The sequence below is a fragment of the Peromyscus californicus genome, unplaced genomic scaffold, assembly GCF_007827085.1.
Source record: "Peromyscus californicus insignis strain IS unplaced genomic scaffold, ASM782708v3 Scaffold_16__1_contigs__length_79575227, whole genome shotgun sequence".
NCBI classification, from domain to species: Eukaryota; Metazoa; Chordata; class Mammalia; order Rodentia; family Cricetidae; genus Peromyscus; species Peromyscus californicus.
This window is the reverse complement of record NW_026294458.1, coordinates 28,296,714-28,315,646: the sequence shown is the minus strand read 5'-3', so window position 1 is coordinate 28,315,646 and position 18,933 is coordinate 28,296,714. Positions and strand designations below refer to the sequence as shown.

General features: G+C 41.8%; 1 protein-coding gene across 8 annotated transcripts in view; it reads right to left on the bottom strand.

The window, feature by feature from the left end:
- Spice1 (spindle and centriole associated protein 1) overlaps window positions 1–18,417 on the bottom strand; it is a 48,478-nt gene extending 30,061 nt beyond the window's left edge. Inside the window, exons 1-7 of one of the 8 annotated variants that reach the window (XM_052740771.1) lie at window positions 18,315–18,356; window positions 14,310–14,376; window positions 10,753–10,848; window positions 10,113–10,160; window positions 8,188–8,331; window positions 1,559–1,661; window positions 598–704 (exon numbers count right to left, since the gene is read on the bottom strand). In XM_052740771.1, the coding sequence (XP_052596731.1) occupies window positions 598–704; window positions 1,559–1,661; window positions 8,188–8,331; window positions 10,113–10,160; window positions 10,753–10,848 (498 nt within the window). In that variant the 5' untranslated portion in view covers window positions 14,310–14,376; window positions 18,315–18,356. The other 7 variants (XM_052740769.1, XM_052740772.1, XM_052740768.1 and 4 more) reach the window with 7 other exon arrangements.
- Between the last annotated feature and the right edge of the window lie 516 nt (window positions 18,418–18,933).

Sequence of the window (18,933 nt, the reverse complement as noted above, 5' to 3'; positions counted from 1 at the left end):
CACATGCTTTTTTTTTTTTTTTTTTTTTTTTTGGTTTTTCGAGACAGGGTTTCTCTGTGTAGCTTTGCGCCTTTCCTGGAACTCGCTTTGGAGACCAGGCTGGCCTCGAACTCACAGAGATCCGCCTGGCTCTGCCTCCCGAGTGCTAGGATTAAAGGCGTGCGCCACCACCGCCCGGCTAGCACATGCTTTTAATCTCAGCACTGTGAAGGCAGACAGGGAGATCCCCGGGCTCCTTGCCATCCAGTCCAGGCAAAGTTGGTGAATTCCAGACCAATGAAAGGTGGACAGTATTCCTCAGGATGACACTAAGGTTGTCCTAAAACTTCCACATACACACACACACACACACACACACACACACACATCATATACTCAATTATACACTCATCCTTCAACTTCCTATCATATCTTCTTGGATGGTCTTTTCTTTTTCTAGCTCATCTTTCCCAATCCTCTTTTCAGTTTATTTTTTTCCCACTATCTCTTTATAGCCGACAAGACAATGGTTGACATTTAAAATGTTTACCAGGATTCCTATATCAAAGCTGAACTTCATTTTAGCATGGGCACTTGGTTCTGAATGCAATGCATTACCTGAGGTTCTATGAGAGATTCATTAAGGGCAGACTGGGTGCCAGGGTCTTGATTTACTCCAATGGGACTCTGAGAGGAATCTGGAGCCATGGTTACATTTGGAAACCCTGCCGAAGGAACACAAGTCACTATGATTTCTTTCATCTGCTTATCAGGCTCCCCAAGTTCTACACTGCCACAGGCTCCCTCACTTCAGGGAAATCTCAAACAGCAGCTCCACTTACATGTTATGTATATGGACCAACCATATCTAAACTCATTTTTACCTTCACAAAATTCCATGATATATAGTCTATTATTTTACAGCTCAGTAAACTGAAACTTGGAAGAATTAAGTAACTAGCCCAGAGTCACTCTAATAAATGGCTGACCTGAGATTCAAATTTCCTACTAAAAATAAATCACATGTTTCTGAAAGATTAAACAAGTTATAAGCAGATTATGATTAATAACGCTGAAGGTGAGAATGGTGGTCATGTCTAAAATGCCAGCACTCAGGAGTTAAGAAGCAGGAAGATCAGGAGTTCAAGGCCAGTCTTGGCTACATGAACCCTGGGGGTTGGGGGCAGGGATAATCCTACGTAACTAAATATAAGCAAAGTTTCTTTTAGCAAGAAACTGAAGTTGCTTTAGATTTTAAGTTAAGCTTATTCAAACTGCATGCAAATGCACATAGTTTAATTATGTGGAGATTTAATAAACTGAAAATTAAGCCACATTTTATAGTTACAAAATACTGTATTTTACTCCATATGTTGGTAGATAATTCCCTTAGGTAAATAATTTGTAATACTTCATACTCCTAATAAAGAGCAAACAAATTACGACTCCTAGCCCTAATAATCTTCGTATACCAGCCAGCTAGAACATGTGGCAGAAACACGATTCCTGAAACAGACCGATTCCCCTAATCAGTGGTTTTAAGAAGGAAGAGCAGGTTTTGTGTGGATTGAACACTTACCTGTACGCCTACGAGGAACATCAGCAAACAGACCTTTGGCTGCAGCCATCAAATTATCAGACTTCTCCAGCACATCCTGCATCTGGTACTGATCAGAAAGAATCTACACACATTAAGAAAAAATACTGTTCAGAGAAACATACATTTACACGACGTTTTCAAAGCTTAAATAGCAACCTTTATTGGTTGTGGTTGCTAGATTTGCTCTCAACCATGGCCATGACTATCCTAAAACCCTCCAATGGCAATACCCTTAGATAACTGTCGATGGGGCTATTACAGTAATCGGTAGCTTCAAAGAAAATATATTGTATTGATTGTGACCTGGTATACACATGGTACACAAACACTCACACATATACACTCACACATGCACATATACACTCACACACGTACACTCATGTCACACAGCACACTTTTTTTAACTTTTATTCTTTGTGTCTTTCACATCATGCATCTCAATCCCATCAATTTCTCCATCCCTTTGTATCCGACCTCTGCCCTTGAAACACCTCTCCAAAAAAATAAAATAAAATTTAAGGAGAAAATCTTGTCATGGAATCTGTAGTGTGACAGTAGGTCACACAGTAAACCCTTTTGTCCATATATCTTTACTTGCAAGTGTTCACTGCAGAGTCATTGGTCTGGTTTGAGGACTCTAGTTTCTGCTATACTGTCAATGCTAGGCCCTCACTGGGACTCCTCTTGGACATCCTATTGTTGCCCTGTGTCATTAAGATCCTGCAGCTTTGGGTCTGCAGGATCAATCCCTTCATGTGCTCCAGCATTTCATAGATGGGGTGGATATTGGGGTGGGTCAACATACATAACCCTAGTTCTGGGCCTGGGTAGTTGCAGAGTTGGTCAGCTGGCTAGCTCTCCCCCATACTCACCACCAGGGCGAGCTCTCCAGCATTGCCCTGGCTAGTTCATCCCTTGCAGCAAGGGGAGGGGCCAGTTCTCCTGCTTTCACAACCTCAGGGTCAGCTCTCCCACACCTGGACCATCAGGGCCTGCTCTACTGTGCTGCCCAGGTGAGGTGAGGGGCCACTCTCCCGAGTGCTGCAGCCGGTGAGAAGCAGTGACAGCTCTCCCACTCTTATGACCACAGGGCTAGTCTTCCCACCTGCCATAGGCAGCAGAGGAAGGGGGAGCTCTCCCCCTTCCACATCACCATATGGCAGATGAGGGATGGGGCCAGATCTTCTGAAAATAGGGTCAGCTCTGCTGTGCTGCTCAGGCAAGGTGCAGGGCCCGCTTTCCCAAGTGCTGCAGCTGGTGAGGGAGAGGATCAGCTCCCTCACTCACGACAAGTGGCAGGGTCATGGGGGGGTATCTTTCCCTTGTCCTCACCACCACATGGCAGATGAGAGGGATGTGACCAGCTATCCCACTTTCACACCCTCAGGGCCAGCTCACCCTCACCTCTGTCAACAGAGTCAGCTCTACTGTGCTGCCCAGTTGAGGAGCAAGGCCTGCTTTCCTGAATGCTGCAGCTGGAAAGGGGGAGGATTGGCTCCCTTGTCTGTTGCAAGCAGCAGGGGAGGGGGACATCTCTCCCAAACCACTGAGTAACAGATGAGTAGTAGGGACAGCTCTCCCATACTCACAACTTTGGGGTTGGCTCACCCACACCTCCACCAACAAGGTCGGCTCTACTGTGTTGCCCAGGCAAGGTGCAGGGCCTGCTCTCCCGAGATGCACACACTTTTTAAAGTAAGACTTTTACATAGGATTTCCACATGAGAATGACTTTATTTTTTATTCCATTCTAGTTTTAAGTGATGGCTGTAGCCCACTTACTTGATTTCATAACCCAGTAGTAAATAATAATATACATTTTAAAAAACAGATTAAAGATAAGAATCTTTGAGCCATAAACTCAAAGGTGTTCCCATCACTGAAGTATTCTGATAATCCACTAACAGGTTGTGCATGGTCTGTGACCTAAAAAAACAAGGTATAGGTTTCAGGATTAAATAAAAAACGTTATGCTTAGGCATTTATAAACAAGTTGGGTTTTTATCATGGACAGGTGGTTACACAAAAGCACCATTACAGTTGTGCCTCTGATTATGTACTTTCTATTGAAGGATTTTAATATATACATAAGCAAAGCCATAGGCTAAAGATGGGTCAATTCTATCTACCACCACCAGATGGCATTCTTAAACCACAAAGAATGTTCAAATCAAGACAACTCCATTTCCAGCACTGACTCAAATCAATAAAGCATCTAATAACAAACACTCTGCCTAGAACTTCTCTATAACATGGAAATGATGACATCAATTACTATTTTAAGATACAAAGAGAAAAGTGAGTCACATTCTTATGTTATCCTCTCTGCTATGGCCAAGTGGGTCAGCTAGGTCAGTTACTGAGAGTAAGTCCTGAATTGGGTCCTCCCAGAGCAAACCTTAGAACTTCGTAAGGCCAAAAGCACACATGATGCAGAATACTGGGCTCCAGGTCCACACCAGAAATAGAAAACAAACTCCAATCTCTTTAAACTTAGTTTCCTACTGTGTCAATGGTACAGCATGGGTTTTTACTTGAGATCTCATTATAATTAACACCGGGCATCAACGTGGTTATTTTGGGTTGTGAGTCTAGCTTTTAATGGCTGAGCCATCTCTCCAGCTCCAGTGGCTGTTAATAAGATCATTCCTCCACTTTCTGTCAGCTCCATGTCTTTCTTCTGACAGAGAACAATGCCTTAAAAATAAAAAGTCATAAACTCTTCAAATTACCACTAGGAAATAAGCTGTGTGATTTTTTCTAGCATGGTGACAATCATACTGTCCCACTGTATCATTTTTATGCCTATGGTCCTATCACATCCCTTAAATATAGACACCATAAACACAGAAAAACTTAGTAACTGAAACCAATGATGCATATACTCTTTGACTCTTACTTTTTCTTTTCTTTTTACCCCAATATTTGGGATTAAACCCCAAAACATCCTAAGGAAGCGCTCTAACACTGAGCTAAAGCCCAGCCTTGACTCAACATTTCTTTCAATAATTCATCAACAAACAAGCCTACACCCCAAAACATACTCAATATTTACTGCATTATTTATAGTGACAAGGTAAGAAGCAAATTGTGAGTGGCTTACACTACTATTTACCCCCAACATTGCCCTTTAATAGCAGAACTCCTAAGTTTTAGTCAAGGATGCAGCTAATTTCCCACCTCTCTTTGAATATGGGGATGGCCATGCAATAATGTTCTGGGGAACAAGACGTCCTGCCAAAATCTCTGGCTGGTTTAAAAAGAGTAGCAGACACTATTCCCACTTGCTCGCAACACAGCTGACGGACGCTGCAACAGCCATCCTGTACTAAGTCATGTGCTGAAGACCTGTAGGGCCCTCTACCGCTGAGCTCTTCCACAGAACAAATCTGTGTTTTAAAATACTGTATTTTGAGTCCTGTTCTTCCCAGAAGCTTAAACTGCACTCTAATAGACATGTGTCCACACATAAAACAATCAATAAATAAATTATGGCAAATCTATACCCAGCCTAGATTTTTTTTAAAAGGTAAATTTATTTCTATGTATTGACTTCTGAAATATACTGGTGCATCAACAGAGATCTAGGCACCTCCTCGACCCTACAGGGGTGGCAGGAGGGTGTGTATACACTTAAAACCTGCATACACTAGCAGTGTTTGGAATGTTACTACGATACAAATTATCTTATGAACCAAATTTCCATCTTTGGTGAACTGTCTTCCAAGTCCACACAATTAAGAGCTTGGGAAGTAGAACTTACATTAGCTACCCGACATAATGGACCAGCACAGCTATGCTACAGCAGGCACTGGCACAGGCAGAACGTACAGGGATAATCCTACGAATCACATTGATACTCAAGTGAAGCTACTGCTTTGCCCTCTTCTGCTAACTCTCTGTCACATTTCATGGAGTAGCTTGTTCGTGTGGCCAGCGACCACTGTACTCAGCTTTACTCAGTGAGCTCTGTTATCAAAAGGAAACCTCTAAGTCTCATCAAAAGCCATGGTTCTGAAGCCCGGCAGTACCGGAAAAAAGCCTGGGAAACTGAGGAACCTGTCCACACCGAGCTTCACTAAATCTGAATGTTTGAGCACTGAGTGCAGGTACAGCGCCTACCACCCTCCTTAGGAGCATGTCAGCCACAGTGAATTCTCACGTGCAGTCAGGACCGAGAACCACCACACTACAGGTGGAGGAAGCCAGAGTTCAGAGACCCTGTACCGGTCCTCTCCTGACTCTTCTCTCTCCCGCTTCTACTATGAACAGCCAGGAGGGCTGGAGAGACGGGCTAAGAGTGCTCATGGCTCTTGTTGAGAGACCAGGCTGGAGTCCCAGCACTCACATGGTGACCCACAACTCTTTGTGACTCAGTTCTGGGGGATCTGACCCTCTTCTGACCTCCACTGGCACCAGACACACATGCATATATGCAGGCAAACACTCATAGACAAAAAAAAAAATCTTCAAAAAAGAAAAAAGAAAAGGAAATTAAAACTAGAGAAAGAAAACCAAAGCCCCGAGTCAGACCCTTTCCCCACCAAAGAGGTTGGCTGGTTTTCTAGGTCAGATCTGTGGTTTGGGGCCTTTCAAGGAGAACTGGCACATACCAAATATGTGACTGGTCCAAGGTGACAACGTGTAAAGTCACATTCTCTGAAGTCACTGTTCAAGTCATGGAAACATGTATTTGGGAGATGCTGTTCTTCCTGATGCATAAGATTTCTCAGAGCCAGTGTTCTCAACCCTTCTAAATCTGTGGTCCTTTAACATGTCATGACCTCAACCATACAATTATTCTCATTGCTACTTCATAACTGTAATTTTGTTGCTGTTATAAATTACGAGTATCTGTGTTTTGTGACGGTCTTAGGTGACCCCTGTGAAAGGGTCATTTGACCCAGGGGGTTTGTGTCCCACGGGTTGAGAACCACTGCTCTAAGAACTCTAAGGAATGTCTCCAAAGGCAGCCTGTGACTTAAAGCCACCATGAAAGGTCAAGCAGAGAGCACACACTGGAAGCTTAGCCTGGTCCAAAAGCCACACAGCACATTCCTTCACTGTGACTTCAGCGCAAATAAAAACACTGCTCTGCTGTCTTTCTTTCTTACTTCCCACCTGTCCTCCCTACAGATCTGATTACTTCTTCAAACATGGGGGCAGGCAAAAGGCTAAGTCAGAGGTAAACGGCTGATGACCTACATCAACAGGCACACAAAATTCTTCCATGTTATTCCACTTTTGCTAGGTAATCCTACTATACTGCCGAACTGAGACATAATTGCAGCAGTTTACGGATACAGAGTACTATTTGGCAAGGACTGTGGTAGTCTCTTTAAAAGCATTATGCCAGGGCTGGAAAGATGGCTCAGTGGCTAAGAGCCCTGGCTGCTCTTCCAGAGGACCTGGTTTCAGTTTCCAGTGCCTACATGGCAGCTCACAACTGTCTGTGACTCCAGTTCTAGGGGATCTGATACCTTCTTCTGGCCTCCACAGGCACCAGGCATGCACATGGTACACAGACATACATGAAGGCAAAACATCACACACATAAAATTTTTCAAAAAAATTTAAGTATTATGCCATACAAAATCTCCTAACAGCAAAGCCAAGATGATGATGATGGTAATAATAATAATAATAATAATAATAATAATAATAATAATATGATGATGATGATGATGATGATGATGATTGAGACAGGGTTTCTCTGTAGAAACAGAGAAACTGTTTGGCTGTCCTGGAACTCCCTCTGTAGACCAGACTGGCCTTGAACTCACAGAGATCCGCCTGTCTCTCCCTCGAAAGTGTGGGAGTAAAGGCGTGCACCACCACTGCCCAGCAACACAGCCGAGAATTTTAAAGATAAAAAAATCAAGCGAACGCAAGGAAAATGAAGCTACAAAATTTGTAAAAACAAATGAATAGGACTGGAAAATACTCTATTAAGTTAGGCGATCCAAACCCGGACAGATGAGCTATACCTGCCCTCTCATGTGTAGATCCTAGATTCTAGCTGTTAAGCACATGTATTTACGTAGGAATAAGTGTATGGAGGCCAGAAAACTTTCCTCCAGGATCATGACACTGGAAAGAACAGTGAGAAGAATACAGTGATATGAAAATGAAACGGGGAATGCTGGAGGTGGAAGGTTCAGCGGGACAGGAGGAAGGATGGGGGCTGGGGGAGACGGGGTGGGGGCCAACCATCCACCACTAAGTATTATGACAACGGCAGAAAGAACATGCTACTTTGCACACTAGTTTTTTAAAGGGAGAAAGAGAAAAGGGGAAAAAGAAAATTCCCGGCCAAGAGGTTCTATAATCTAAGGCTACGGAGCTAAATGAGCTGTGGAAAGAACATTTAAAGCAGCAAACCCACCCTGCTGCTCTCTGCACCAGACTCCGCCCATCATCCTGCTGCTCTCTGCACCAGACTCCGCCCATCATCCTGCTGTTCTCTGCACCAGACTCCGCCCATCCTGCTGCTCTCTACAAAGCCCCTATGTAGCTCACTGTACATGTTTGCAGTAAGTACTAGTCTCTCTCCAATGAAGTCAATCCAATGGAAAAAGAACTCTACAGACAATGAATTTTCGCACTACCTCCTTCATGATAGATAATCTTCTTTTTTCAAGACTGGAAGTTTCTGGTTTCTGCTTCTTCCATTTTCTCTTCAAAGCTTTTTCTTGAAGTTCCCAGTGCACCAATGCTCTGTTCTTTGACTTGTGTATCTCATGACGGCGTACCTATACAGAAGGAGAAACTGTAAAGAAATGTTTTCAGTAACAAAGAAGTTGCCTGCTCCTATGATCAACCACTTACACTAGTTCACCACTTCTTATTCCTTTCTGGTTCACGTGCGTGCATGCGTGCATGTGTGTACATTCATAGCTACATAAACTTTCACAGTCATCTAAGTTTTCAAAAATGATCTAGAAGAGAAGTATCTACAACATGGAGGTCTAGCCTAAAGACACACAAAAATATTAACTTCTACTTCAGTTGTACAGACTACCAAAACCCTCCTGTTCTTCAATTCACAGGTTAAAACCCATTCAACCAGTGCTAGAATATTAATTAGCGGTCAACACTGACACTTTACACATGATGTAAAGGGTCCCAATTCCACCAAAGCCATCTTTGGCAAAGCACACCACTTTCATGATAACTGCATTACTTCAAGTCAATGATGCACTGTTTGTATAGCTCTGAAGCGACTTCATGTGGAAGTAAGGTCACAGATGATGTAGATATCCAGAGAAGGAGAGTTGCTGAGGCAGAGGAGGTAGGAGCCAGAGCTCCTAAAGAGTTGGAAGGGAAGAGTCCACTGGGGTGACTGAGGAATAAAAGTAGACATTTGCCTTTACAAATACTCTAGTGCTCAGAATCACAAACATGAACAAAACTTGGGTCATCTAAGGAAGTTTTAATCATGCAAACTACCAAAAAGACTAGCAATCAAGAATTGTGAACATACAAATCAGAATCACAATGAGACAGTACTTTATACCCACCAGAAGAATTAAAACTTTTTTTTTTTTTTTTTTTTGGTTTTTCGAGACAGGGTTTCTCTGTGTAGCTTTGCGCCTTTACTGGAACTCACTTGGTAGCCCAGGCTGGCCTCGAACTCACAGAGATCCGCCTGGCTCTGCCTCCCGAGTGCTGGGATTAAAGGCGTGCGCCACCACCGCCCGGCAGAATTAAAACTTTTAAAGGTGACAATAATGGTGTGTATATACCAGAAGCTCCACACATTCTGGTGGAATTTAAATCATGTAAGCACTTTGGAAAACAGTTTGACAGGTATTCATAAAGTCCAGTATGAAGATGTGGGACCTAGCCATTCTATTCCGGATACACACAACTGCCTACATACGCATGTGTTCACAGAGACTTGTACATAAATGTCCACAACGGTATTGCTCATAATAGACAAGAAGCATAAACCAGATGTACAACAGAAAAATCACATCTGGAATCTCCATTCAAAGGAACATTATTTCACAAAAGAAAGGAAAGAAGTAGAGATACATACTATAACATGGATGAATCTTTAAAATATGCTAGAAAAAGAGGCCTCACATATGAGACCACATACTGCATCCCATTCTTAAGAGAAGTCAAGGTTAGGCAAATTCAGAGAGACAGAAAGTAGATTAGTCACTGCCATGGACAGGCTAGCCAGAGCTACACAGCACACATCTGCCTTGAAAACAGCAACAACAATAATAATAAAATGCTGAAGATATTTTTAGACAAAAAAGACAACCAGAGATCTGTAGGTCAATTCTAGATAAGTGATAAGACTGTAAACCAAAAATGTTTAGTAAAATTCTAACAGTAGCTAATAAGCCTCAGTAAGATAAAAAATTTCTTAAGATATACTTTTAGGTTTTACACAGATATGAACAGACTAAGTAAAGCTAGACAACTTCCAGAAGGGATGGTGGCCTCTGTTCTGAAGGCTAGAAACCAGATACCAACTAAAACATAGAGTCCAGGACTTAACTTTCAGGGTTAAACTTACCAGATCTTCAGGAGTTGCCCGGTGAACTGTTAGATCATTCACAGTATTCTTTAAAAAAAAAAAAAAAGAGCTTTTACAATGTTTCCTTATAAATTATTAACAGTTACTGAGTTTTAATAGCTGAAAATTGATTCAAAGTCCTAAGACTACGAATCCTTTTTTTTAGGAACCAATATTGTCAATATAACATTAAAACAGATTACTTTTAAATATTCTCTAAAAATAACCTATTTTGAAGTGTTATACAGGAAATGAAGCACTCTACTATTTTAAAGCAGGGTAGCATACATTCAAAACAAGTAAACTTAACTGAAGCTGTAATTCCCACATACTAGGATTCCATGAGGCAACTGTAAAGTTTTTTAACAAAGAAAGTGTGGTGACTACAGCAAGCTGCAGAAGGAACCTGTTTTGAGGACATAGCTTCTATCTCACTAAAACTCTAATTCTTGGAAGGAACTGGAAGTTATTGCCCTTAATATATGTACTCTTAAGGTGGGGGGACACAAATATCCTGCTCTCCCTTCCAAGACCAAGAACATGCCTAAAAACCCACCCGACCCTATTACAGCTGAGCTCCATCACACCACATGACGAACGTCCATTCCCCACAACACGTTACTTTTATCCCAAGACTTACATCCCATTCTTGTCTCACTGTGGCTTTCTTCTTCACTTTCAGAGTTTTTCTTCCACCTCCCCGGGGACCAAAGCGATTCACTCTGATCAGTGACATCTAGGAATGATGACATTTTTTGAAAATACAGGCAAAGAAATAATTGTGCACCATGGGGAAGGGGACATCTAGGACAAACAAAAGCACTCTCAAAATATCAGAAGAAGTTAATCATGATTAAAGGAATAGGCTATCTAAATACTTGCTTTTCTCATTTTATAATTAATAGGAAAGTGAAACCAAAAACCACAATAAAAATGTTTTAAATAACAAAACTTTTTTGCTTAACAAGGAACTTTAGAAATCTAGAAATTATGACCTAAAATAGAAAACTTCAATGGTTATATCTGTCATCAGATATAAAACTCACAATTAATAGAGAAAATGCCAGTACCTAGGTAAACATGAAGAAGCAAAGTGCAGTTCTAAGCATGTTTACACTCATCCCTACCAGGCACACATGTGTTCATCTCAGAGGGATATATATTTTAGAGAACGTCTGATTCCACCTCTAATAAATCTTCACACAGCACTGAATGGAGGCGATTTTGTAAATTACCAGCACTAGCCTGGCAATCAAAATCACCATGTAGGACTAAACATTATGAAAAGTTAGGGAAAAATTCACAGTGCACAGTCCTTGAAAACCAAGGTTTTTATAATCAATACATATGATTGCAAAAACAAAAATATGCATGACTCCTATTTCACAGTCTCTTTACCCACCGTGACAATGCATTATGAAAATCTCTTACATTCTAAGAGACTGGAACTTTCGTTCACAGCCAAAGTGAAAGTCACTTAAAAGATTGCTATCTAGGGTGTACTTAACCTGTTTGTTTAAACTGTCTTTAAGAGAACAATGGAACAATTGTTCTTACTTGCCTTGGATTTCCCATGTAATCAACTTTTGCAACCTAACCTAATAGCATAGCTCTGATCTTAAACTATGTACTCTTCCATGCCCCTGATCCAGAACAATGCATGTGTACCCTTTGCTGAAAGCAACAAATCAGAGGTTGAAAGCAATCTTCTAAAATGAGTATCTACTTAGGGATACTGGCCGATAAACAATAGTGTTTGTAGTGGTTTGTTGTGTATGTCAGTTAAGATCATTTGGAGCCAATGACATAATCCCTTGTAAAAATCTGTTAAAGATTTCTCTAAAGTGTCCTATTCTTTCCACATGTGATGTTTTCTGTGCTGCTCAGTAAATACAGAGCAAAGCCTTTTGTTATAGATAAACACAGAAGCACAAGCAAGCACACAAGACACACACACACAATCACACACACACACACACACACACACACACACACACACACACCAACATGTAAACACATGGACAGATTTACAAGACAGCCTTCAAGCAGGCACAAATTCAGACTCATACAACTGGTAGAGGACAGAAGACCTAGGGAGCATGAGTAGAGAATTCAAATTTAGACTTGCTCTTGGTTAAATGATCCCAAGGGGAAATGCTTTCTTTCCTTAATGTGATTATGCATTCATTATTGGTGACTTGAAGTCAATCAAAAATGCATGTAATCCACACAACCTACCAAAATAATTACAGACCTTTGGGGCTGATCCTCGTATTTCCAAGCAGCCTTCAGTGTTTATCCTCCCCACCCCTCCCCACAATGGAGATTAACCACAGGGCCTTGCACATGCTAGGCAAGTGTTCTACCCTCAAGCTATGCCGCCTTCCCCTCTCATTAAGTACTTTTAATAAAATAATCTACTGTAATAAAGACAGCTAAAACTCCAGTATGTCTCTAAAACAATCTCCCTTGCTCTCTACATTGTCTGTCTCTTCTTACAGTTTACTCTTAAACACGTTGTCTAATTTCAGAACTTACAAACCGTTAGAAAACAGCACGCTATTTTGTCCTTTCCTGTGGTGCTGAGCTCAGAAGGATGTCCAGGCATACCATATGCCAGGCAAGTTCCCTTACACTGAGCTCTATCCCCAGTCCAACAATTAGGACTTGTCTTCCCATGACTAGGCCCTTTTTATTTACCTATTTCTATTTCGAGTTTTATTAACACATATATATTTATAATAAGAGTTTTGTAACTGTTTCATTCATGTACACAATGTATTTGATTCTCTCAATTCCCAACTGCCCTCTCTTCTCCCCCTCCAACTGGTCCCAGGCCTCTTTACAAACAACCTCCCTTCTACTTCCACATCTTTTTCTTTAAAATCTAGAGAAAAACATGCAATATTTACCATTCTGGGTCTGGCTTACTTCCACTTAACATAATTTCTAGTTCTATTTTCCTGCACATATGATTTGATTCCATTCTTTTTTGTGGCTGAATAATACTCCCTTGCATCTATCTTTATCCAGTTATCTGTTGATGGGCATCTAGGCCGAATCCATAGCTTGACTACTGAGAAGAGGGGCATAATAAACATGGATGCACAGCTATGCTGTGGTATCCTTAGATCCCTTTGGTAGATGCCCAGGAGTGGTACAACTAGAACGCAAGGTGGCTCTTCCTATTTTTTAATTCTGAAGAACTTCCACACTGGTTATACTAATTACACTCCCAACAACAACATAAAGGAGCTCCTCTCCAGCTCCCAATATCCACATTAATATTTGTTCTTGTTTTCTTGATGACAATAGCCATTCTGGTGAAATAGAATCTCAAGGTTGTTTTGATTTGCATTTCACTGATGGCTGGAGATGTTTAACATTTTTTTAAAGAGCTCTGTGTGTGTGTGTGTGTGTGTGTGTACGCAAATGTATATACACCACATATGTGTGGTCCACAGAGACTAGAAGAGGCTGTCAGAATCCCTAAAGCTGGTGTTATGGGTGATCATGAACCACCCCACATGGTGCTGGGAACCGAACTCAGTCCTCTAGAAGAACAGTACACACTCTCAATGACTGAGCCATCTCTCCAACTCCTGGACATTTTTCTCGTGTATTTATTGGTCATTTGTACTTGTTTTGAAAACTGTTCAGTTCATTTGACCAAGGGTTAGTCAATGTCTTCTTTGGGTGTTTAGATTTTTAAAGTTCTATATTCTGGGTATAAATGCCCTGTCAAATAACTGAAACACACTAGGGAAACAGGCTTCTACCCATACTGTAGGCTGTTTCTTCACTCTCTCAGTTCCAACTGTGCAGCTTTTTAATAGGGCATATCATCATTTGTCAATTCTTTTACTGCACTTATTTATTGATCCCTGGGGGAGAGGAAGGAGCACATGCCCCAGTACATGGATGAGGGCCAGAGAACAACTTGCAGGCGTTGGCTTCCTCCTTCCATCATATGGGCCTCAGAGATACTCAGGTGTTAAGTCTGGTTCTAACCCTCTGAGCCATCTCATCAGCCCACATTTATCAACAGTCTTACACAGAAAGTCTGCCTGTGCCTATATCTTGTGTTTCCTTCGTTTTCTCTAGGAGGTTCATGTCTTTCATTAAGGTCTCTGATCAATTTTGAATTGAAGTTTTACAAAATGAAAAAAAGGGATATGGTTTCAGTCTTCTACTTACAAACACAATCTTCTCAGCACCATCTGTCACCAACAATTAAGTTTTATGATGGTGATGGCAATAACAACTGTAGAGGAGGTAATGAAAGCATCAGTTAAGATAGTCACTTGCTATATGCTAGCTACTGTTCTAAGCTCTTTTTGCACATCTTAGTTTCTTTAATACAAGAGGCTCAGCTGGACAGTGATGGCATACACCTTTAATCCCAGCACTCAGAAGGCAGAGGCAGGCGGCTCTCTGTGAGTTTGAAGCCAGTCTGGTCTACAGAACTAGTTCCAGGATAGCCTGTCTCAAAACAACAACAACAAAAAAAAAAAAAAAAAAACAAAAACCCCAAGAATTCCAGAAAGTGATTAATTCTTTGACTCATTTTATAGATGAGAAAACTAAGGGGCAAAGGGTTAACCAACTGTGACATTCATTGTAGTAGACATAACCAGCATTTAACAAGACATGGAACAGGCAAAAGTCTAAATGAACCATTGCAATTACAGACAGTTATTTTCCAACAGGGAGTCAAAACAATTCAATTCAAAGATTATCATTTTCAATACTCCTGTGAAAAAGTCGGGCTCCTACATCATGCAGGGTATAAAAATTAGCTTAAAATTAATCATATATTAAAATGTTAGAGCTAACATTATAGACCTCTTAGAGGAAAACATGAGTATAAATACTGTGAACCTCAGATCAAGAAACAGTTGCTGGCATATAAAGTCAAAAGCACAGGAAACCAAGATGTGGGGAGGATGGTGTGTCTCGTCAAAAGTTTTAAACACTGTACTCAAAGGCACAATCAATAAAATGAAAAGATAACTAATGCAGTGGCAAAAGGTACTTGCAAATCATTTACCTTGTATCTAGACTATATAAAGAAACTTCAAAACTGGACTATTCAAACAATCCAGTTTAAAAATGAGCACAGTCTTGAACAGACATCTATTAGATACTGCAGATGGTCAAGAAGCACGTAAGAAGATCATCCAGAGAGAGGCTGGTGAGATGGGTCAGTGGTTAAGAATCCTTGTCACTCTTCCAGAGAATAGTAGTTCAATTCCCACCACCTACATGACGGCTCACAACCACTTTTAATTCTAGTTCCAGGGCATCTAACGCTATCTCCTAACCTCCAAAGGCACCAGGCAGCACATGGTGCACATACAGACATGCAGGCAAGACATTCACACACATAAAATACGAGAGACCTTGAATGAAATACAACTCAAAAATCACTCTAGGGTGATTTTAAAAAAATAAAAAGGAACAGACCAGTATTGACAAGACTATGGAGAAACTGAAATCTTCATGTACTTGTTGATCAGAATGTAATTTATATAGGCACTCTGGAAGACCAGTGAGAAGTTACTCAAAAAATTAAACACCATTACCACATGACCTAGCAATTCTCCTACATAAACACTCAAGAGATTAAGAACATTAGTCTACAGAAAAACTTTGTAAGTAAATGTCCATAACAATATTATATTTAGTAGAAAGAAGTGGAAACATCTCAAAATGCCCATTAACTGATGAGTGTATATATATATATATATATATATATATATATATATATATATATGTAATGTAGCTATACAATGGGATAGTATTTGGCAATAAGGAATGAAGTACTGATGTATGCTACAGTGTAGGTGAAGTTTGAGTATACTATGAGAAAACTAAGCACAAGAGCCACGTATCACATGATATCATTTCATCTAAGTCCACAATAGACATATACACAGAAATATGTATGCTAGTGGTTTCCTGGGAGAAGAGAGGAGTATAGTTTGCTTCTCTTCTGGGGTGGGAGGAGATGAAAATGTTCTGGAATTAGCAGATGATGGCTCTACAACTGTGAATGAACTTATCTAAAGGATGGATTTTATGGCACATGAATTATATCTCAAAGCTGTTGTTTTTTAAAATATAGAAAATACAATACTGTTCAAAGGAAGGAAGTCTGGTATATTTTAACCACTCACAGATCTTCCATATACTATGCAGAAACACAAAGTGGAGGAAATCTATGGACAAATTATACATCCCTAAAAATTATATTATGAAAACTCAATGACAGGGGAAAAAAAGTTAAATGTAAGGCTGAGAAGATGGTTCGGTAGGTGAAGTTCTTGCCTTAAAAGCACAGATCCTGAGTTCCAATCCACGGTACCCACATAAACACCAGGAAGGCATGGCCGCCTGTCTCAGAGCACAGGAGGAAGACATAGGCAATCCCAAACTGGTTAGCTACATTACCAAATCAGCAAATTCTAGATTCAAGGGAAAGACCCTACTTCAATATATAAGGCAGAGAAAAACGGACAAAAACATCAACCGATACCCACCTCTGACCTCCACACACACATATACACACCCATATATAGCATACACATTTGCCAAAAAAAAAAGTTCAATGTGAAAAAGTGATATACAGAACTGCATGCATGACCCCACTGATGTTAATCCATATGCACCATTAATGAAGAGCCTCACCACTGTCTTGAAAGATAACACGGTACAGTGGCTAAGAGTACAGCCTGGAATCAGCCTGTATGGATTCACCCTTCAGCTTTACCACTGACTCTAAAATGAAATTGTAAGCTGCTTGGAACCCCCTGCCTGGCGCATACTAAGTCTTACCGAACTGTTGATGACATCAGTGACAATTATTCATTTTCTCAAATGAGCTAAATAAGGCTTAGAGAATGTAATCACATTGCTTAAAGTGACGTAAATAATAATGAAGAGAGCAGAGAAGAGAGCTGGGAAACCACTAAAAATAGATTAACTCTGCTTGGTTCAGAACATGCGACTCTCTAAAAGGGAGGGAACTTTTATTTCAAATTATATTTAAAATATTACATTTATTCCTAAGCTCAAACTGCCTACTCTTCCTCCATCTCTACTAAGAACGATTTTGTTATTAATCTTCCTGCAAGGTTTCTTCTTCACTCATCCATCCACTCCACTCATCGAATAACTCTGAAAGTGCCTGCTAAGAGCCAGGCACCAAATAAAACAAAAGAGAGAAACAGCCTATGCCCTCACAGAGGTGGGTTTCTCAAAGGACCGTTTAAAAATCGAAGAGGCGGGCCCAGAAAGTCGATTCTTTATGTCAAGGAAGTAACTAACCTACAATACACATGAAGGAAAGCTACCTCCTCTCCTCAATTCCCTCCGCAAAGTTGGGGCTGAAGATTAAGCATGAATAAAAGAGGAGCGCAAAGAATATGCTCTGTGCAAGGGGAGAGCGTATTTGCAGAACTTGTGTGCAGTCTGAATAGCAACGACTTGAAAGAGTCGAGGAAGAAAGCTGAGGGCCACAGCAATGTGAGCTCTATACAAGACCACAAGAAGCCCTTGCAGGCTTTTAAGGAGGGAATTCTACCAGATTTACCTTAACTAGTATGAACACAAACTGAAGGGCTACAAGAACCCTGTCCCTGCCATCAATCTTACCCAGCTACAGGGATCCAGATCTCATTTTCCTTCTTCCTAAGATTTTAATGGAGAAGATTCAACCTTAAGGCCTTCATTCGTGTGGCCCGACTGACTTTTCTTTCCAGTTTTCCCTCCCGACCTTCTCATGCAATGCCAAGCACCATTTGGAACAACTTCATGCTTTGGACTTCCCAATCCCAAGCCTGCCCTAAACTCTCAAGCGGCCCTTTCTTAGAGACTCTCTCCTAACCGCTCAACTTCAAGGACACGCCCTGTCCCAACACCCCGAGTACTTTGCCACTCCTTTGCTGGACAAAAAACACCAGGAACACGGGGCAGCTTAGGGATTTCCACCGCCAGCCGGGCGCCTGAACGGGTCGCGCATGCGCACGGTCGGGCGTCCCGCAGAGGGAGCCGCAGGCTCTACCCGGAAACGCACTCCGGCTCGGCGCGGAGAGCAGCCGTGCGGCCCCGAGCGGATTCCCGGAAGATGGAGGCGCCGGCCGCATCTCCCTGCCTAATGCGCGGACGTCAGGCCTGCCGCCCCCCCTACACCCAACCTGCCTTGCCGCTGGCCGACTGCCGCCTCCACCCCGACTAAAACTTCAGCCTCCAGAACCGCAGAGCCCGCCACGGGGGAACGCGGAAAGTGGCTTCCGGGATGTTGCCAGGGTTACCAGAGCCCCGCCCCCACGCCTTTGCGTACATCCGGCGAGCCCCTGGGATGCGTCCCCGAACCCGCGCCCTGTGGGTGGCTGGGGCCGGGTTTTCTCTTGTTCTGTTTCCATCCAGAGAGCGCACTGCAGAGGGATGAAGGGCGCGCTCGTCCTAAGCCTCGAGAAGTCTCCAAAAGAAACGTTTCTCTGCACACCAGGCTCCGAATATCGCACTTATTTGCCTTCACTTTTGTTCATGAACTTAAAAATATTTCTTACCACCTACCTGTGTGCCAAACACGCTAGGTTCACTAGGAACTGAAAACAGACCCTGCCCTCAAGAAGTTACAGCACCTTAGCAGAAATCTACTGGTGACAGAAACGGGCACGGTGAAAATAGTGGCAGATCTTAGAAAGAGTCGTACCAACTAGATAGTGCCCTTACAGGAATGTTTTAATTTCTCGGGAAAGCTGAAATTCAAGGAGGGGCGGACCATCAAAGGAGAAAGGATTTCTACAGAGCCTGC